This window comes from Nomascus leucogenys, chromosome 22a (assembly GCF_006542625.1).
Source record: "Nomascus leucogenys isolate Asia chromosome 22a, Asia_NLE_v1, whole genome shotgun sequence".
NCBI classification, from domain to species: domain Eukaryota; kingdom Metazoa; phylum Chordata; class Mammalia; order Primates; family Hylobatidae; genus Nomascus; species Nomascus leucogenys.
This window is the reverse complement of record NC_044402.1, coordinates 62729833-62751806: the sequence shown is the minus strand read 5'-3', so window position 1 is coordinate 62751806 and position 21974 is coordinate 62729833. Positions and strand designations below refer to the sequence as shown.

Genomic DNA, 21974 nt, shown 5'->3' with positions numbered 1-21974 from the left:
CACACACTCACACACACACACACACGCCAGAGAATTAAAGATCTGACAGATCTTCAAAGTTACCATTTTAACCCCACATTGCATGCTTTGTAATGTATTTTCTCCATTTTTATAGTAAGGAAGGAAGATAAAGAAAGGATACTTCCATGACATAAAACAATGTAGCAAAGATGAATGAAGGGCTGAAGAGAAGTTTATAAGATCCCGGGTTTCTGCATTGCTTTTTGTTTTTTGGGTTTTTTTTTTTTTTTGGCCCAGGCTGGAGTACAGTGGCACAATCTCAGTTCACTGCAATCTCTGCCTCCCAGGCTCAAACGATTCTTGTGCCTCAGCCTCCTGAGTAGCTGGAATTACAGGTGTGCCCCACCACACCCAGCTAATTTTTTTGCATTTTGAATAGAGACTGGGTTTCGCCATGTTGGCCAGGCTGGTCTCAAACTCCTGACCTCAAGTGATCTGCTCGCCTCGGCCTCCCAAAGCGCTGGGATTTTAAGCATGAGCCACCTTACCCAGCCTGCATTGCTTTCTTGATGCACCATTCCTTTTTATAAGGCTGTAACCCTCCCTGTAGCTTTACAGAAAGAAATATACAAGGATTCCTAGGTGCTAGGCACATGCTACAGACTCCACTGTACTTCAAAGTTCTGTGGCTTCTGCATACAACATCGCCTGGGCATGACACATGCATTCCATAGGCTGCCTCATGTGAAGAATGCTTACAGCTAGGGGAAGGTGTGAACTTTTTAAAATTCATTGAGAGCTATTAAGAAAAAAAAAATCTCAAGAATCACATACAAAAAAAATTTTTTTAATTAAGGCTTTTTTTTAAACTTACATGAAAAAAACAACACTTTCAACAAACTCACTGTTAAATTGACAAAAATTATTTCAGTAAAAACAACTGATTAGAAAAAAAAATTATCCAGCTGGGCATGGTGGCTCACATCTGTAATCCCAGCACTTTGGGAGGCTGAGGTGGCGGATCACTTGAGGTCAGGGGTTCCAGACCAACCTGGCCAACATGGTGAAACCCCATCCCTACTAACAATACAAAAATTAGCCGGGCGTGGTGGCGGGTGCCTGTAGTCCTTGCTACTCGGGAGGCTGAGGCAGTAGAATAGCTTGAACCCAGGAGGTGGATGATGCAGTGAGCAGAGATCGCGCCACTGTACTCCAGCCTGGGCAACAGAGCAAGACTCTATCTCAAAAAAAAAGAAAAGAAAAGAAAAGAAAAAAGAAAAAAATTATCCTACCTAGATAGAAGAAATGATCTGATCAGGAGAAATAGGAAAGTGAAGTTCAAGTAAAGATGTGGGGTGGGGTCCAAGTCAGAAAGGGTGCGGGGTGGGGTGGGGGGAAGAGCAAGATGATTCACTAGGAGAAGAGACATTTGGGGGCTCAGTGCAGCAGTTCACAGATGTGGGTCTGCAGGCTCTGGCCACCGTTCCCGCTGACCGCAGGCTTCAGGCTGGTTAACAATCAGCCACAGCCACTCTGTGGTTCTGCTTATTTAAACCTTACAAGCTCCACACCGAATGGGATAAATTATCTGAGCTACGACAGGGAATTGGATAAAAATCAAGCTGCGTCTGAAGAAGACACTTCTAGGTTGCATGGAGGTGTTCAGTGTGTGAAAATTCATTGAGCTGAACACATGATTTGTCCACCTTTCCACACAATTGTTACACTTAGTAAGTTTTAGTTATTGGAAAAAAAAAATCAAGTCCAGGGCTGGCCATAAGTCCTGTGTCAGAGGCTCCCCATTCTTTTTCAGATGGCCAACCAATAAGGCCAGGGACACTGGGGGCCACGGTTTTTCTCTTACTCATACAAACAGAACCTCAGGGCCAGAGAGGTTTGTGGCTGTTTGGCTCAACAGGGTCAGGACAGAGCCAAGTCTCTACCTCCCTAGTTGGGACTGCCTATGCCCACTGCCCCATTTGATAAACCCAGCTTTTCTAAAGCTTTCCAGAACCCTGGTGCTGTACAGGTGTGAGCACCTCAGCCCCTCCTTGGCTCTCACTGGTGCATCCTTAGGAGCACGAATCAATTCTCTGAGCCTCAGTTTCCTTGGCTATAAAAGGAGCAGGCCAGGCTAGATGAGTCTCAAGTCTCCTCCAGGTGTATGGGCCACTGATTAGGTAGCTTTCATCCGTAATCAAGTATGGCTTCCATCTCCAGAGCCACCGCTGCCCACCTGTCTCTTTCCTTTCTTGACCCCCATGAGCTCATCTTACAAAGAGGGGCTCAGCTTGATATGTGATGTCAATCTTTTAAGTATATGATACAAACAGGAGACAACACTAATTCCTGCCAACCAGCAAAGGGAACAAGAATCATTTTGAGCCCTGGAAAAAGGCCTTTGGCTGAATGAGGTTTTAAAACCATCTGTCTGAGGTTGTTTTGACTGTAGCGAGTCTCATCCTAGAAGAGGCTGAGAGAACAATGGCCAAGCTATGGTGTAGGAGGTTCTCAGGCCTTTCATCTCTGGCTGCAAAACGCAACAGAGCAGATGGTAGTAATAAAGCCAACTGGGATCCTCAGGGCCCGGGGATGGATCCTTGTTACCTTTGATCACCGTAAAACAAACCTTCCTCTGGAAGAGTTCCCTCAACCTCAGCCTCGGTGTTCTAGGTATGCAGCAGCAGGCAGGCTGAGCAACGTCAAAGCTACCAGAACTTCTGCCCACACTGCCTTACAAACGTGTACATGACTTTTTTTTTTTTTTTTGAGACCGAGTCTCGCTCTGTCACCCAGGCTGGAGTGCAGTGGCGCAGTCTTGGCTCACTGCAACCTCCACCTCCTGGGTTCAAGTGATTCTCCTGCCTAAGCCTCCCGAGCAGCTGGGACTACAGGCACCCGCCACCACCCCCGGCTCATTTTTTTGTATTTTTAGTAGAGATGGGGTTTCATTGTGTTAGCCAGGATGGTCTCGATCTCCTGACCGATTGATCTGCCTGCCTCAGCCTCCCAAAATGCTGGGATTACAGGCATGAGCCACCATGCCCAGCCACAAACGTGTACATGACTTCTTAGGGAGCTGTATAGCCCCAGTTGGAAACCATCTCCACCAATGATACTCCCCACCTCCCCCCACCTTTCCCAGACCACATATTTATAGAAAAACCAAAACTAGAAAAGGACAGAAAGATGCAAATGAGTTACTGGGTTTAGGGGTTTCCCTATCTTACCTTTAAGGTTAGAAGCGCGGGATTATTTGAAAGCCTAACTAGAGATTTTCGCCCACCTCACTTAAAGCCGTGCCTCTCGGCCTTTATGGGATACAGGAATCTCCGGAGCTCTTGTTAAAATGTAGGTTTTGATGCAGCAGGTCTGCGGTGGGGCCTGAGAGTCTGTGTTTCTCACAGGTTCCCAGGTGGTGGTGCCGCCGATGGTGTTGGTCTACAGAAAATCTGAGTAGCAAGCCCTTCAGAAGACTCCCAGGGCTTCCTGTCTATAAGAACTACTGGGGTTGAGGGAGTGGTCATCACTCTGGATTTTGCAGATGGGAGATGGAGATCCAGGCATTAAGTGTTTTACCCAAGACAATTCAGCAAATTAGTAGCACAACCCAAGACAACCTTGTGGCTAAATGCTTAGCCCGTTTGGGCTCAACTGTTCTAGGTCAGAAAGGAAGCCAGCAGGCCTGGAGTCTGCCTGTGGGAAGAATCAAACTTTTCTTTTCTGGCCTTTATAGTCTATACGTTTCTGATCACACACTAGATACTTTGTGGTAGTTTAATTAGAAAGAAGGCTTAGAGTGTGTAATGCCAGAACCAAGCAGGGTGGATGGTTGTGGCCAGTTAAATTTGAATTTCAGATGAATGATGATTAATTTTCTAGTATAATGCTATCTCATGCATAATTTGGGATGTAATTATACTTTTAAAAAGGTATTTATTGTTTATCTGAAAATTTAACTGGCAGTCCTGAATTTTTATTTGCTAATAGAAAGGCAAGCAGGAATGAGGAGAGCAGGAAGTTAGTAAAGAATATTTCCTGCTTCATCACTGTTGTCCTTAAAGAAAACCTCAAGGACGCCAGGGTGGCAGGGGCTCCACCAGGATGCATAAATGCATCACTGCCACCACCGTGTGCATCTCTCTGAATGAAGCTTAATCTTTTTAACCAGCTGATTATAATGCACAAAATCATACATTTATAGCTGGTGTTATGAGCTAAATTGTGTCTCCCCCACCTCCACCAAAACTCTGGTTGATGTCCTAACTCCCAGCACCTCAGAATGTGACCTCATTTAGAAACAGGGTCTCTGCAGATGTAGTTAGTTAAGATCAGGTCACCGTGGAGTAGGATGGGCCTCTAATCCAATATAACTGTGTCCTCATGAAAAAGAGGAATCTGGACACACAGACTGACATGCACACAAGGAGAAGTCCGTGTGAAGACTGGCACTTCACATGTGAAGGAACTACCAGAAGCCAGGAGGGAAGCCTGGACCAGATCCTTCCGAGGAGCGCGGCCCCTCTGCTGGCCCCATGGTCTCGGGATTCTAGAATCCAGAAGGCTAGGATGGTAAATTTCTATTGTTTCAGCCACTAGGTTTGTGGTACTTTTGTTACACCGGCCCTAGGAAACTAATACTGGGAGCTGGGAAGAAGAGAAACGAGTATAGAAGAAGAGGGAGTTACGGCAAAACAAAACCGTCAAGAAAAAGCCTCATCCACATTACTTATTAGCTTTGTTCCTTAGAACTTGGGAATGTCCACTGAGGAAGACACAGGGATTTGGAAATGATGGACCCCCTTGTATGAAAACAGTTACTGGCTCTACTAAAATTCAGTTTTAAATGCTGCGTTGAGCAAGTTACACACTACTTAAGGAAGAAACCTTAGAGGTCAGAATTTACCCTGGTCATACAAAAAAAAAAGGTACATTTCCAAGAGTAGAATACGATCTAAGGAGATTTTGGGGAGGGTTTTAAAAATCACAACCTTAACAGACTTGTTATTGTAAAGTGTTTTTTCCCATGAGAAGTTTGCTTTCCTCCAGTTCTTACAAACCAAACATTACTGTATTGGGTTAGTGATTAAGAAGCTCAAAACAAAATTAAGCAGGCTATCCTGATCTCACTGTCTCTCTTGATTATTTGCTTGTCATATTTCCAACAGCCCCAAATGGCAAGATTTAAATAAAAGATAGGCTACTTAAAACACTTTATCTTCTCTTTCTAAAGTAACTGAAACCCCCTCCATTTAGCATGTACTTCACTGTTACCTTTTCCTCTACCCAGGCCTGTTCTGGGCCTGGAGGAGGGTTCCAGGAGCAGAATTCAATAGTCCCACCCTGGGAAAATGCCAAACCCGACTGGCTCCAGTCACGCTGGCCTATGTACAGCTACTAGAACCCCCCGAGGTGTCTGCGCCCTCACTTGAGGGCTTTTGCATATGCTGGTCCCTGTGCCCGGAGTGCTTTCTTCTGCCCTGACCTCTCTCTCTACTCACAACACAACACAACCCCCATACTCAGAAACATCTTCTGTCACCACCCCTTTGTTTTTCCTTACCACATAACCTTGTACATTTCCTTCATCACCCTGTTACAACTACAATTTAATTCATTGTTTACTTGTTTATTACCTAACTCTCTCTAATAAATGATAAGTTTCACGACATCAGAGATCAGATGGGTTCTGTACATTATTTTACACCTAGACCCTGGCCCACAATGGGCACACAAATATTTGCCTAGCTTGATTAATTAATTAAGCAAATGTGACATGATCCACAGTGGCACTCCACTACCTCCATTCCGCCTTACTCAAACACTGTAGGAAGCTTTTTCTGCCCAGAGGGTCTGAGTTCAGCTCTAGAGTGTGCTGTCTCTGCTTCTCATGCTGTTGTGAGAAGAATGCTTGAGGATATCACTTGTCTGCCAATGTCTCTGGGAAGGTTTCAAACTCAAAAATCGACCCTCTGATCGTGATCTGGCTTCACAAATAAGCCCTTCTTATAATAAAAGGATGCCCAATCACATGCACATCAAACTTTTTTGGTCTCCAGGATAATTCCTTCTCATGGTAAATTAGTAACACAGCTCTGAGTATGTGGGGTATGATCCAGCATCCCCTGTAAGTTGACTTCAGGGAGAAATGTAATGAAAACACCAGCACAATGTTTGATAACTGGCTATCTCTATAGACATTTATAAACTGGCATTCTGATTTTTTTTTTAATCCTGTGCATTTTATATTTACAAAACAACTTTAAATTTAGGGTTTATGGGTCATGAGTATCAAATGACAGAAGGTATTTTGGCAATACATACATAAAACCTTTACATACTACTTAACCCACAAATTCCAGTAATAGGAAGTTATCCTAAGAAAGTCATCACAAATAAATGTAAAACTTTAGCCACAAGAATGTTCACTGTAGTACTATTTACAATAAAAACAGGAAACTTAAATATCCATATGGGGCTGATTGGATAATTTGTGGTAATCCCTATTAAGAAACATCCTGCAGCTTTTCAGAATATCTGGTTGAATGGAATGATAACTGATGACACACAAAAAGGTTCATCATACTATAATAACAAAAAATTGTGTTACAAATCAATATTCCAAAACGTTCTAACTTTAGTTTTTTTCTGGGTGATGGGGTCCTGTGTGACTTTTATCTTCTTATGGTTTTCTGTGTTATAATTTTTTTCTAAGAGTTATATATCACTCACATAAATGTATTTTGAAAAAGTGTTTAAGAATAAATTTTAACTGGCCGGGCGCGGTGGCTCACGCTTGTAATCTCAGCACTTTGGGAGGCCGAGGCGGGCGGATCACGAGGTCAGGAGATCAAGACCACGGTGAAACCCCGTCTCTACTAAAAATACAAAAAATTAGCCGGGCGTGGTGGTGGGCGCCTGTAGTCCCAGCTACTTGGAGAGGCTGAGGCAGGAGAATGGCGTGAACCCGGGAGGCGGAGCTTGCAGTGAGCCGAGATCGTACCACTGCACTCCAACCTCGGTGACAGAGCGAGACTCCATCTCAAAAAAAAAAAAAAAAAAAAGAATAAATTTTAACTAGTCACAAAAGGTCAAATACTATATATGATTTCACTTATATGAGGTACCTAAGGTAGTCAAATTCACAGAGACAGAAAATGGAATGGGGGCTGTCGGGGGCTAGAGGGGGTGGGGAAAGGGGAGTTATGGTTTGGTGGGCAGAGTTGCAATCTGCAAGATGAAAAGAGGGTTTGGTGGGCAGAGTTGCAATCTGCAAGATGAAAAGAGTTCTGGAGATAGATAGTGGTGATGGTAGCACAACAATGTGAATGTACCTAATGCCACTAAGTTACACACTTATAAATGGTTACAATGGTACATTTTATGTTATATATATTTTAGAGTTTTTTTAAACTAAAAAATAAATCAGTAAATCTTGAGTACAGCCAAGTCTCTGTTATTAGGATTTTCAAGAGGCAAGAGTAATAAGCCCAGATTTGACTTAGAACACATAGCCCCGAGCCACATCATCCACGTGCCCTCCAGCACTAGAGTGTGCCCTGGGATGAGCGGGCATCTGTCTGCTTCCTGACCACTGGTGCTGGCCACATGTTTCCTGGCCCACTGAGGGCAGAGATGCTCTCCAGTCTCTTTAGTAGCATGGAGCTTTCTTCCTCTCTTGCCAATATCCCTCAGTTTGACTCTCAGACGAAGAAACTGACTTGGTTGCCCCAGAAAAGCATGGCTTCCTTCCAAGCCTGGCCACAGTGACTGCAGGGGATGGTGGGCCCAGGAAAGATTCATGGCTATATCCTCCATGAGCCACAGCTTCAGGAATTTGCCCCCAAAGTCCTTTAGCTAGTAGCTGGCAGAGCCAGACAAGGAAAAGAATCTCACCTTAAAGTCAAGACAAGTCACCTCTCTACTATAAAGAGGAAAAGGCCGGGTGCAGTGGCACATGCCTGTAATCCCAACACTTTGGGAGGCTGAGGCGGGTAGATTACCTGAGGTCAGGAGTACAAAACCAGCCTGACTAACATGCTGAAACCCCTTCTCTACTAAATACAAAAAATTAGTCGGGCATGGTGGCGCATACCTGTAATTACTTGGGAGGCTGAGGCAGGAGAATCACTTGAACCCGGGAGGTGGAGGTTACAGTGAGCCAAGATCACGCCATTGTACTCCAGCCTGGGCAACAAGAGCGAAACTCCATCCAAAAAAAAAAAAGGCCGGGCACGGTGGCTCATGCCTGTAATCCCAGCACTTTGGGAGGCCAAGGTGGGCAGATCACCTGAGGTCGGGAGTTTGAGACCAGCCTGACCAAAATGGAGAAACCCTGTCTCTACTAAAAACATAAAGTTAGCCTGGCATGGTGGCGCATGCCTGTAACCCCAGATACTTGGGAGGCTGAGGCGGGAGAATCGCTTCAACCCGGGAGGCAGAGGTTGCAGTGAGGAGATCGCGCCATTGCACTCCAGCCTGGGCAGCAAGAGTGAAACTCCATCCAAACAAACAAACAAACAAACAAACAAACAAACAACAACAACAAAAAAAGAATAAAGACGAGAGAACTAGGTTCAGCAAACAAAAGTCCTTCCTTTGTTCATCAAGAGGCCACCCAGGACTTTGCCACTGAGAAAGGAGTGATACTCAGGTGCTGGTGGCGGGATCCGAGAAACCCAAAGTTGCAGACCTGTGCCCGAGGGCTGGACTCGGCCTTCAGATGTGTTGGTTTGATTTACACAATGTTGACCCGCATGGTGTTTGCAGAATTTCTAAATTAGTTGGCAACATTTAAAAATCAGAGTATTTCTACCTAAAAAGAGATTTCTGTGGATTCTTTTGTGGGGAGTGGAAAAGGAAGCTCTCAGGCACACAGGGTTTACACTCCTATGTGACAACTGGCTGGAGGTGAGCAGCAGCTACTCCTTTAGATAGACCCTCTCCCCTGTCCAGTTCAGCGATTTACCTGCCTGGTCCTGCTGCTCCTTGAGCTGTAGCCCCTCAACTGTACTGGGAACTGCCTGTGAGGCCGCTCTGCTACCTGGCATGATGCTGGCTGGGCTCCCTGTAAGTGCTTGGAAATGCTCAGCCACTATGGGGGAAGCTGGTGATGCAGCAGCTCTAGTCAGTGGGCCTTAACAACAGTCCTGTGACAAGACTTGTGGCTGGGCCTGAGGTTTAGTCCTTACCCCAACCTAGTCAGAGTGCAGCACCTTGGGCCCCAACCATGCTTCCATGCACCACCAAAACGCAACATCCTGCCCATTCTCCTCATGGAAAATGTTAAAAGGAAGCCATGCTCTGGAGAACAGATCAATGGTCATGATGCCTCATATCCTGTCTCCAACAGAATTCAATGTTAGATGCTTTGGAGAGAGGAGTAGGAGCTGCACGAGGCACCACGTGGTACAGCAGGTCCTCTTCTGATGAAGAAGAGAGAGAGCAGAAGAGAGGGAAGTTCTTAGCTGTTAATGCTGCACGACTGCAATCTCAGTGGTGGAGGCTGCCAGAGGCTGGTTTAAATATCTAAAAAGATTGTACACAGCTAGGTGTGGTGGCTCATGCCTGTAATCCCAGCACTTTGGGAGGCCAAGGCGGGTAGATCACGAGGTCAGGAGTTCGAGACCAGCCTGGCCAACATGGTGAAATTCCTTCTCTACTAATACAAAAATTAGCAGGGCGTGGTGGCACACGCCTGTAATCCCAGCTACTTGTGAGGCTGAGGCAGGAGAACTGCTTGAACCTGGGATGTGGAGGTTGCAATGAGCCAAGATTGCGCCACTGCACTCCAGTCTGGGTGACAGAGCAGAGACTCCATCATGGAGAAAAAAAAAATTGTACGCAGATGGGGAAAAGGAAGCTTTCCAGGTCCTTCAGGGTTAACAGGGCCAGGAGAAGATGGAGACCAGTGATTCTTACCTGCTGTAGGCACGCTAATGTTATACTGAGGTAAAATAAATAGAAAGGCAGTCTTGGCTGTGACCTGTAAAACAAAGGAAAAGAGTTCCAGTTTAGCTTTTGGCCACATCAAAAGAAACAAGTGGAAGCTGCTAACTGCCCCTTTTACATCTTAGACCCTCAAACCTCTTGACTGCAGGGTTCCGCCTAATGCAGCGTTAGCACTAGTTTTTGTTCTATTTTCCTTTAATGACATACCTCTCAATACCTGTACCCTCGGACTCAGATGGTATCTAGACTGGTACTCACTGCAGATGAGATGAAACAAGCTGTGCGTGGCAGGACGGGAGCTCACAAGTGAATAGTACAAATCTGTCGGCTATTCATTCATTCAGATATTTATCAGTTTAGTTCTGTGCATCAGCATTGTGGAAGACAGAAACTAATATATAAAGTCACAACCTTCAAGAAGGTTAGGGCCTAGCTGAGGTTTCCCCAGCACTTTGGCTGCCTGTGCACTGGAGAGCAGCCCTGAAAGTTGACACCTGAGCTTCAGAAACAGAGAATTCCAGCTGCTAATTTCACATCTACCTTACTGGGAGGCATGGGGCCAGAAGTAACATCCCACATTGCTGGTTTGTTTATTTCAAAAACTGCCTTTAAAATCTTAGTTGTGCTGTGAAACAAAAAACTGTGGTTGCCACCTAGTTATGAATGGCCAAATCAGTACTGTGACAGTTTAGCCAGCAGGGGAGGGATGACGAAACCTGGGGGTTTGAAGCTTGGACTCAAGAATCAACTACCTCGGTTCAAATGCCAGCTCTACCATTGTCTTGCTATGTAACTACCAGCAAGAAATCTTATACGCTGAGCCTCAGTCTGCTTGTCCATAAAATCAGGGATGTTTGTAATAACTCAGCTAGTTTGGGTACTATAGACTGGCGTGGCGCTGGCCCAGCTGCTAGCGTTATTCAAAGCTCCCCAGAGGTTTCAGATGTGCAGGTGGGCCTGAGAACCACCATCCACACTGTTCTGAAACCTGCATCAAGGCCAGGTGAGGAGGAGGCCCAGGACCAGGCCTTTCCCAAGCGCCCTCTGGAGACACCTCGTCAATAAAGGGGTGCTGGTTCTTCTCTAACAGAGGTTTGAAGGATGCACATGTAAGGGATAGGGTGGAGGACAAACACACGGGACAGTGGCAAAGGCAGCATGGAAATGAGTGAGTGATACATCACAGACGCCCTGTGTTGCCCAGACATGCCAGTGAGAGGTCACTATCCTCAGCTACCTCTAGAGACAACCCTGTCCTTTAAAGAGCAAATCTCCCCACTCCCCTGGTCAACAAGACCCATCCCACTCAGTGGGTGTCATCTACTCTGTACACAGAGATGCAGGACGAGCCTTCTCGTGTCTTTGTGCTGCAGCCTTAGACATGTCCTATCAGGCTTGCGGGGAAAAACCCAAATGAGATTAGCTAAGAGGAGTGATAAAAAACACCGAGCCCTATCCGAATATACAGGTCTTCCTAATCCCCACCCTAAAACCTTATTACCTTTGGTCAAGAACTTTTTCAGTGTTCTCAACCTACCTTCCTGTCCAACTGCCTGTATTTTCTTTAGAACAGATGTGCTGGGTTTCAGCCAATACATTCTACTCACTACTTCCTTTGGGGAGTTTTAGCCCCTCTCAGTTTGTGTCCTATCTTTCCTATACCCACCACCACACACACACAGTTCTCCTGATTAGAATCTCACGCATCCCTTCATGGCCCACCTCAACTGTAACCTCTGTGAAGCCATTCCCAGCTGTTCAAGGGGCATGATCTCTGCTTGCCGGATGCACTCTGTGCCATGCTCTGCTGTTTTTATCATTTCCATACCCTTGTTCATAGTTCGCATCAGGCTCTCACCTCCTCCACAGTTCTCATCAGACTCCTCACAGTCCCACAGGCAGGGACTGTGCTGTCCTGTCCCATTTATCCTCGCAGCCCCTCTTAGGTAAGGAGCCCAGATGCACACAGTAAGTGCTCAGTAACGGCTCGTTGCTTAAGATGAAAAATCAAAAGCCAAGTCAGCTTCACTCAGCTGTACTTTATTCCCCCTCTGTCATGGGAGCTGCCCCAGTGCCATCATTCAGGCTGTTCTCTATTACCAATGGCCTTCTCTGTGAGACCTGTCCAGGCACTAAGCCACCTGAATCCAGCTCTGCCACAAAGCCCCTCCTGACCACACTAGCCATGTTGGCTCTCCCTCTCTGAACTCTGCTCATATAGGTCATTCCTGGCCCAACCACCTAACACTTCATATTGTCTGACATGACTCCTCTGAAAATAAACCTCATCTTCTCAGCCTGAAATCCCTGTGAAGGAAGATCAGAGGAGTTGGAAGAAATGAGAGAAAGGAGGAGCCAGGAGGAAGGCAGGCAGGCATTAACCAACACTCTACTCTGCCTAGGCACATATCTCCCACTTGATTTCATTCAGGAAATGCACATGTCTTTTAGAGCACAGGGTGGAGTGAACCTCTGTGGGGCTTGGGCTGTCTGCCATCCATTCTCCTCTCTTAACGGCACCAGGGTTTCCTGAGGGAAGCCTCTCTCCAGCTGTGTGTGGGCATCGGATGTGTGTGGGGTCACTACAGGGGATGGGAGGATGGAGGGGATAGAACCTCTCCTCGGGGCAGGAGCCAGGCCAACCGGACACCCTCCCCTGGGCTCTGGATCTTGGGCGGGTATGAGGAGGTGCTGCTGGCCCCCAGAGAGCCTCCTTCAGTTGGCCAGGGTCCACTTCTAAGACACATTACCATTCAATGTGAAGAGCGCTGGTGTTCAACTTTGGCTGCACATTAGAATCCCTGGGGGACTTCTAAAATCTCTCTGCCTGTGCCACACCCCAGCCAATTAAACCAGACTCTCGGGGGCATGGGCATTTTGTCAAACTCCCCAGAGCATTCCGATGCACTGCCAAGTCTGAGAACTTTTGCATTTTTTTTAAAGGAAGATAGACATCTGGTATGTGGGCTCTACATATATTCTTGCCCTCACCCAACATATACAGTTAACTGTCATCATGCACACGAGTTATGTTCTCTCAAGTCACTGCAAACACTGAACTAGTGAACACTGAAACCTTGCTCCTGGGAGAAATACAGGGTTACGTTCCTGCAAGCCTCTGGTCCCATTTTTGTCAACAGATCAATTCATAACCTTGTTTTATGTGTGTTTCTGTTTAAAGACACCTAATTTACCATATATTGTTGATTCATTAACATGGAATTCATGGCCAACATGCTATAACTCATGCCAAAATAAAGCTTATCTAACCATATATGCTATCTCCATGAGGCACATCGTAGTCATCCTACGCTTAGGACGCTAGACAGCATTTCTGCATGACAGTTGGGGGCCAGTTTTAAATAGTGAAATCACCAAAAAGCAGCACAAAAATGCAAAAAATGTGGCACTAAAGAGACTGAAAAGGACATCTGTCTACAAGATGAGAGCCGGAACGGGAGGCAGAGTGTCGCCTTGTTTGGCCTCAACTGGGAATGTGAGCGTTGGGCAACCCAAAAGTGTTTGCAGCTCTGCACATCTCTGTGAATGACCAAGGAAGCTGATTTGGGGGTTACAAATAAATCTCAGCAAGTAAGCGAATTTGCAAAAACAAAATCCACAAATAATAAGGATCAAACGTATCAGGGCAAACCTGAACGTCGGCACCATGAGGGCCAAGATTTTTTTTCTTTTTTAACAACTGTATTCAGGTATAATTTACACAACAACAACAACAAAAAAATCAACCATTTTAAGCGTACAGCTCTAAAGCATTTATCTTTATTTTTAAACTGTCTCTTCCTTGGGGAAACATAAGCTGTAGGAGCGTGGCGATCTGACCTGCCTTGATGATCTGACTTGCCTTGTTTGAGGCGCACATCCACGGACGGCTTCAAACTGTTCCAGAACAGAGTGGCACTCAGCAAATGCTTAAATGAACACAGCAACTAAGCAGGAGAGAGTCGGTGCTGTGCTCAGCTATCTGACCCTCATCCTGTCATCTGTCCACGATTATTCTTCTATGTATGTCCTCTCTCTCTTGGTCTGTCCCAGAGCTGGGTGAATAGTAGGTTTCTCATAAATTCCTATTTGACAAACTCATACTGTAAGCAGCTATAATATTTAGTGACTGCAGATGAATGCTTAACGTGTTTTCTGAACATGATTCTGAGAGAACAGGATCTACGACCATAATCGTGACAAAAATACTAGATCCCAGTATTTTTCCATCCCTAGCCCCCCTGGTAGTAGCAGCAGAAGCCATTCTAAAAAGTGCAACTTTCTCTGTAAACAGCCATGCTTGCTCCCACATTACCATGACTCAACAAGATGGTGTCAGTTTCCCTAGTTTATAGATGAAAAAGCCAAATTTGGGGCACAGAGAGATAAAGTAGGCTCCCGAGACCTCACAACTATACAAGCGGAAAAGGCAACATTCAACTTGATTTTTTAAAAACCTTGTCCTAAAAACAAACTTAGGAGGCGCACAATACTGCACATAGAATAGAATGGTAATGTAAAATGGAAGCAGGAAAGAACACAAAAAATATGCATTTTAGGCAAAGAAAAGAAGCAAGGAATGAGGCTGATCCACAAAAACGCATTCCACGAAGTCCTACTCATTGGCTAAAGGTGGCCAGAAATTTGGCTCCAAGCTTTTCTGCAGCTTCTAGATTGACCACATCCATCCATTAAAAAAGCAAAAAGCACTAGTCAAGAGCAGACTTACTTCTTCAGCCTTCTTCTGTGCCTTAAAAGGTCCTTTAGCACCCCAAATCTTCACTCCATGACCCTCTCCCGACCTCAGGCTAGGGATGCAACCACTAACAAGTCCCTCTCCGCGAGCAGCGGCTGAGTTCCTGTAGCACACAGGGCTGAGAACCAGGAGCCTATTAAAAATGTCATTCCAATTATTTCTCATCCCTCTAAGGCTGTTTATAGGAAACACTATTGAGTTTAATAGCATTTTAAATGCCAAGCTCAGTGGGTAAAAGGTTAAAAGTGACAACGTGCTAATACACTAATGTAAAAGGACAACACTGAAGTATGTAGGAAGGGTCACATCACACACACACATATACACAGAGAGAAAGGGACAGTGAGAAAGAGAGAAAGTTTCATTAAATTTTTAACTAAAACAGGGCATCAAACACAAAGGCAAAGGCCTTGAGCATGCTTGTGTAGCCATAACAAACCAAAACTGTTGCACATACCATGCTGTATTAGGGGCACATGAACCTGAGCTCTTGGCTGCAACTAGACCAAGGATGCTGGTGAAATAGCTGCTTCCAGCTAAGCATAGTGGATGTGGATTCCAGTCCCAAGTCTGCTGTGGGCCAGCTGGGTGACCTTGGGCAGGACGTTTCACCTCTCTAGACCCCATTTACTCATCCATTAACAACGACGACAACAGTTAATGTTATCACGTGCTTAGTCGGTGCCAGGCATGAGTCCGAGGGCTTCACATAAATCTATCTCATGTCATCCCCACAATGACCCTACAAGATAGGTACTAATCATGTCCCCATTTCACAAATAAGCATGGGAAGGATAAAGCAAAGGAGCAGCTCAGAACGAATGTCCTTAAAGGTCCTTCTCACCCTCAGCTCGAAAAGGCAAACTTTACCTGATTCTACTTACTTTCCAATGCCCAAAATGCAACCTTACACTGACAAACTTTCTAAGAGGTCTTTCCAGAAGTTTAAAATATATTGTTGCTTCTTCAACTCTGTGAAGATAAGGTCTGGGTATCATCTATGTCTGACAGCGCAAGAAAATAAGGCCTCTCGGGTTAATCCACCACCTGCCAGCCACAGGCACCGGGTACACCTAGGCTTCCAGATGTCCAGATAGGTTCTTCTTTCACTGCAAGTTGTTAGCTGGTCACCAAAGATGAAAGAGAAGAACTGTGATGAAAGCAGTTTCATGGCTTCTCCTTTAAGTATTAAATCCTTTGGTTCGGTTTATTCTGTTTTTATTTTATTTATTTTTTTTTTTCTTGGCAGACACATCCATGCATTGGCACTTGGAAGGGGCTGTGTGGGCAGACCAGCCCCTGGGGGCAGACAGGGTACAGAAGGCCTTATTTTCACAGGAGCAGCTCTGCTCTTAATGACTTCTGTCCCATGGACACCACCCCTCCCACCTAAAGGACAAAACACAGAGACACATATGTCCCACGACTGACAGCGAGGACCCGCATTTTTTCTTCCTGAGAAACACAGGGTAAAGCCAAGTGACAGGTCCTGCTGAGGCTGGGAAACTAGGTACCTAAAACTTCCCTTCTTCTCCCAGCTTGGCCTGTTTTTGGAAGCCAAAGGGTCTTCACTAAGGCTTTCCCCAGACTGATTTTGCATCTTTCTGCAGAGGAAGTGAATAGGAAAATTTCAGGCAGACAAGAAAACATTGGAAAGTTACGCCCAATTGGTGGGGAAGAGATTTTTAGGTTTTGTTTTTTTTTAACAAAAGAGTCTTTTAGCCTTTTTTCCTGGAGTGTTTATGTCCCAAGCCCACTGATCACCTGCATGCGCCAGGGAGGTGGTCAGGGTGTGATGGACGTGGGTTTGCAGCCCCTCCACTGCTCGATAAAAGGCAGATACAGCTGAAACAAAGACGCTTTTCACTTGTGCTTTCTGAAAATCTCCGTTTTGAAGGGCCAGAGGCTGGCTGCGAGGGCTGAGCGCCTGAATCGCAGGGGGCAGAGTTCTGACAGTACCTTTCTGTGTGGCTTTTAGCAACGCCTAGAGATTCTGGTTTTTCACCTGAAAAACTGCCTTGATACAAAAATCAGGCAAAGATAAACAAACACGCACACAACAGATGCTCTACAAGCCTGTGATCACGATGTTGAATAGACTCACTATTAACAGTTTTGATAGCAGTTTTAGATTAAAAGTGACATTGTGTATTTATGAAAAAAACTCGCAATTTGAATAGCCACGATAAAATTATATTACTTGGTTAGTTACAGTCATTGATTTAAAAGTCTAAACTTTATATTGGGATACAGAGGAATGTAGAAAGAGTCACAATAAAGGGTTTAAAAAATCTTTGAAGTTGGGCTTTTTAAAAAAGAGAATAAAGCTTGAACTTGCCATAATATACATCCCCAATTTGGGAAATTAATTGGGTACTGAAAAACAGAGGGTAGCCTAGGGAAAGCCCTTCCCCACTGCCTTCATATCCACAAGTTAATTATAACTTTAAGAAGACTGTGTATTTATGCAATTTATGCTGGTATAGCTTGAACTTGGCTTTCTACGTGCTTTATAGATAGCCTTATATAAAACATAGGAATTTGCCTGAAGTAAATGCATTACTTCTTTGAGAGCCTTAATATATATATTCTCATCCTCCCCTAAAAAAAAGCACTGACTAGGTATTTCTAATACTTACCACTTGATTATATACTTCACTCTCCCTCACACCCACCTGCCCCCACCAAGTAGCTTTTCCCCTTATCTGGATAGCATAGCATACTCATAAACCATTCCTTATGGAAGCTAAAAACTACATAAAAAATTTTAAATGCTCAGGCAAAATAATTTTCCAGAATAGTGACATTCTTAATATTTATTTCTCCTGCATCATGGGGCAGAGTTCATATTACTGGTTGTGTTTGGATATGAGTAAAACACACATTGGTCAGAACAAAATGTTTTTACTTTTGGCCAAAAGCCACCTGTTCTGATGCAGTATCATTGATACATTAAAAATAATAACATAAAAAAGAAAGGATTATGGAGTGAAAAATTTCAGGTTGTGAGTGATTTTTGGAGAGTTGAGATTAGGTAATATTTTAGACTTGACTACAGAAAAGAAACCCCTCACTGGTATAGCACAGTGTCATTTCAGCTGTAGTTTTTAAAGATGTTTTTGCTCCGTTAAGACAGAAAGCAAAAAGAGAGGAGGGTCATTCTAATCAGTATAGATGTGTCTGCAACATCCTGTCTGTCACTAATCTTCGGCAAGCAACAAGAGTGGGTGCCAGGGAGAATCATCCCCAAGGAACTTCTGGCATTTCCTGGTATTCAGGGAAATAAAAGGATTACTCAAGGTCTCCACAGACTCAGGGTAGCTGGACCAGGCAGGACCCAGGTATATTTGCCTTCATTTGCTTGTTTGCTCTTAGAGAAAGCAAGAGTTGGCAGACAGTGATCTGCTGCAACCATTTTAAATTATTCTCCACCACCTTGAAAGTTTCAAACATCAGCATGTTGACCCCCACATTTTGACTGAAGAGCTAGGCACGTGGATTAGAGCCTGCTAAGAAAATGAACCGTGAGTTCACACAGCGATGGAGCAGGCTGAAGCCATCTCCAGGGCCCATAAACCAGGCCCGTCAGCAGGGCTGCAGGCCAATTCTCACAGGAAGCCTTCAAATTCCTCTGGGTATTTGTGTAGGGGCACATAAAGACAGGCCTTGACCCTGGATGTCAACCTCCGCCTATCATTAAACTAAGCAAACTGGGGCCGGAAAGTGAAAATACGAGTTTTTTAAATGTTAGATGTGTGATCTCTGTGTCCTAGTTTCCATACTACCCCTACTCCATGGAGGAGTGTGTCAGTAAAAGAGCTTAAATGAGGGGTCCCATGGAGTTGGCCATGGTACCATTCCAGTAGCTTTAGAAGTCAGGGTCAGGCTTGGGACCTCTGCTATGTGTGTCTAAGTTCTGAATCACCTTGGTTTCCTACCACTCTCTGTTACAACAGTGCATCCTCCTCCTGGGGGAAATGCATCCTAACACACTCGGCACTGGCGTTTGAGTCCATCTTGCTTGAGTCTACAAAGACCGGCCAATGACCACCTACGTGAGGGAACCCCGATAAGTGGAACTTCATGATGATGATTTGATTCCAGCGTCTTAAACCAAGGCCAAGAACATTAATGAAAAACATCCAGCACTCAAACATCTCTGTTTGTCAGCAAATAATATTCACAAGGGGATATTCAGAATCGTCTTCAAAGTGGAGAAGGAAAATAACAACATAAAAGGCAAGAGTTCCCGGGAAAATGTGCTACAGATGAACAGGAAATACAAATCTAACACCAAAGGCAGGGCCTCAGGTAAACACTCCCCACACTTTGCCACAAACCAGTCTCCGCATACCCCTAAGCCAAATAAACAAAGCCTGGGCAAATGTCAGTATTTAAATACCATATCCCAAGGTTTCTCTCTCTCTCTCACATACGCAGTTATATACATATAAAATCTCATTAGACTAACTTGAAAGTGGGTTTTAACTAAAATATAAAAAGACTTGGGGATTTTTTCTCAGTCCTGCTAGGCTAGTCTCCATTCCAAGCTCTAGCATCCCAGGAATCTGATGGTGACTTCATGCAGGGCAAAGGTGGCCCAGGAAGAAAACCAAAAATCAGACGGAGAGGCTGGACCCCCATCTGAACTCACAGCTGGGTCTCAGAGGTTGACAGGAGGCATCAGACACCCTCGGCCATGGCTCAATGTGCAAAACCCCACTTGGTGCTGAATGCAGGCCTTGGAGCAAGGTCCAGGAGGCCAGGTGTCCCCCACCCGAGGCCCACTGAGTAAGTCTCTTTCAGGGGGCTACAAGAAGGGACAGGAACTGCCTGGGACACGAATGACCTTAAGCTTTTGCCAAGCACAGATAATCTCTCTGTAAGAAAATCACAGAGTAAGAGCATAAGAAGGGGCGGACACAGACACACACAAAGAGAAGGAAAAAGGAAAGCAGCTCTCCTGCCAAGGCCTTGCAGGAGTAGGGAAGGAATGGAGAGCATGGTTCTCTTCCTTCATTCTCCTAGTCACTGCTATGAATCCCACCCCCACCTACTGCACACACACCCCAAGCAGGAACCAAGGCCACGGCCTTGCCGAGGGCAGCCGGAAGAACCACCCCCAGGTGCTGTTTCTGCCATCTCCCTCTGACCAAGCCCTGGAAAAGACAACAGATCCATCTTAAAATTCCACAGGCCCTGTTCCATAGTCCTCCATGGCTCCCTATTGCTCAGGAGAGAATCAGGACCTATGCTGACATTCCAACTCCAAGGTGGCCCTACCTTGCTTTTCATGTTTTGCCCCCACTCCCACACTCAGGAATTTTGCTCCAACCCCACACCCGGCACCACCATCCCAGGTAGGAATGGTACCACCACTCAAATGTGCAGCCCAGACAGATAAATCAGTATGCAAAAAAGGCATTTACAACACAACAGAATCATCATTCTCACAGGGCAAGTGTGGGCGGTTCAGGATGGAGAGGCTCCTGACTGTGAGAACTGAGGCTGCCCCACCCCAGGGAAAACTTCACCAGCAACGTTCTACCTGATCTGCACTCTGAAGGGCTGAAGAGGCAAACAGGAGGCAGGAAGGGTGTTACAGGCTGAGGGAACTGCATGCACTAAAGCAGAGAGAAAGGAGAAAGTGACTCCCTGGGAAAATGAGGGGCCTGTGTATGGATGGTAGTGAGGCTGGAAGGTTGGCAGAAGGCAGGTCCTACGAAGGACCCTTTACAGCAGCAGATATAAAAATGGAACTTCATCCTACACGTGAGAGGTAGCCACTGATGGTTTTCAAGCAGGGGACAACCCAAGGTGATTTCCATTGTACAAATCTCATTCTGCTCACAGTGTAGAGAAAGGGCTGGAGGCGGGAGGTGAGCCAGGCAGCACAGAGACTTAGGTTACTGCAAGAAGAGATCATCCAGGCCTGGACTTAGGTAATGGCAACAGACCTGGGGTGGTGCTAGGCAATTTTCAAAAGACTTGATGGCACAATTAATTAAGGTGAGGGAACGGCCAAAAGTGGTACTCAGGTCTTGTTCAGGAAACAGACACACAAATGTCCAATTTAAATAAAATGTGCTAGGGGTGATGACAGATATTCACAGGGTGTTGTAGATGGCTGGGGGTGTGAGAGGGGAGAAGGGCACTGAGAAGGCACAGTCAGAGGGGCCAGAGGAAACCCAGAAGGAGCCCAGCAGCCCAGGGAGGAGACCATTGCAAGGAGTCAGCTGCACACCTGCAGATGCCCCAGGGAGGTCCAGTCAACTCAGGACTGAAATGTGAGCAGCCCGTGAGCAGGTTTTTGTTTTGTTTTCTGATGGGTCCCAAGTGCCTACAATAGCGCTTGGCACATAGTGGGGACTTAATAAATATTTATGGAATGAATGTGAGAAGTGTCCATCAGATTTGTAAACCAGAGGTCACTGGTAAATGCTGCCAAAGCTGGAGGAAAGGAGGGGCAGAGCTGGTGTGCATGGGTGAGCATGGAGTGGGAGTATGGAGACAGAAGTGTGGACTGCTCGGTCTAGCAGCTCAACTCTGAAGGAAAGCAAAGAGATCGGGAGCTAGAGAGGAGTGGACAGTCAGGGAGGCGTGGGAGAAGCTTGGACCATGTGTGGTGACGAGAAGGACCATGGAGAGAAATGTGGTTGGATATGCAGAAAAACAAGGGGGCCTAGAGAGGATGATCTCCTGGGAATTACACCAACCCAGTGGGTATTTCTTCAGGAACTGAGATCCAGGGCTGCAGAGAGGGATGCCCAAGAGGGAACACTGGGCCTGGGCAGCTTTTGTTAAGACCACGCCCTTTCTCAGTTCCCCAAGACCCTTGCTGCTTGTGCAGTTTGGACACCTTGTCTTGATACACACACCAGCTATGGAGAAGATGCTCAATAAACACCCCATGAATTAATGTACTTTCAGAGGAGCTGGAGGGGAGAGAGGCAAAAACAAAATTAACATCCTCCCTCCACTATGTTCGCAAAGGGGCTGGGAAATTTTCTGCTATTTAATCAATTCTTTTGAACCGATGCTACACTGCCACTCTCAGCAGCTGTGACTTTACTTTCATTCATTTCTCCAGAGGGACAGGCAGGGCCACCTGGATGGATTTACAAGGGATGACTGTTCTGCACGTTCCCAGGCGGAGAACTGTCAGGGTGCCAAAGGGGTGGAGGGCCACGGGAGGCCTCCGGTCTCCTCTCAGCCTGTCAGCCTTTACTGCGTCGGCTGGACTGATAGAGTTCAGAATCAGAACCCACAGACATGCAGATAAGCACCTGGCCATGGGCCAGGATCC

General features: G+C 45.7%; 1 protein-coding gene across 1 annotated transcript in view; it reads right to left on the bottom strand.

The window, feature by feature from the left end:
• The window catches only part of TRAM2 (translocation associated membrane protein 2), an 80216-nt gene that overhangs the window by 29160 nt on the left and 29082 nt on the right, over positions 1 to 21974 (bottom strand). Inside the window, exon 2 of the mRNA XM_003254155.4 lies at positions 9883 to 9946. Within this exon, the coding sequence (XP_003254203.1) occupies positions 9883 to 9946 (64 nt within the window). The remainder of the gene's footprint in view (positions 1 to 9882; positions 9947 to 21974) is intronic.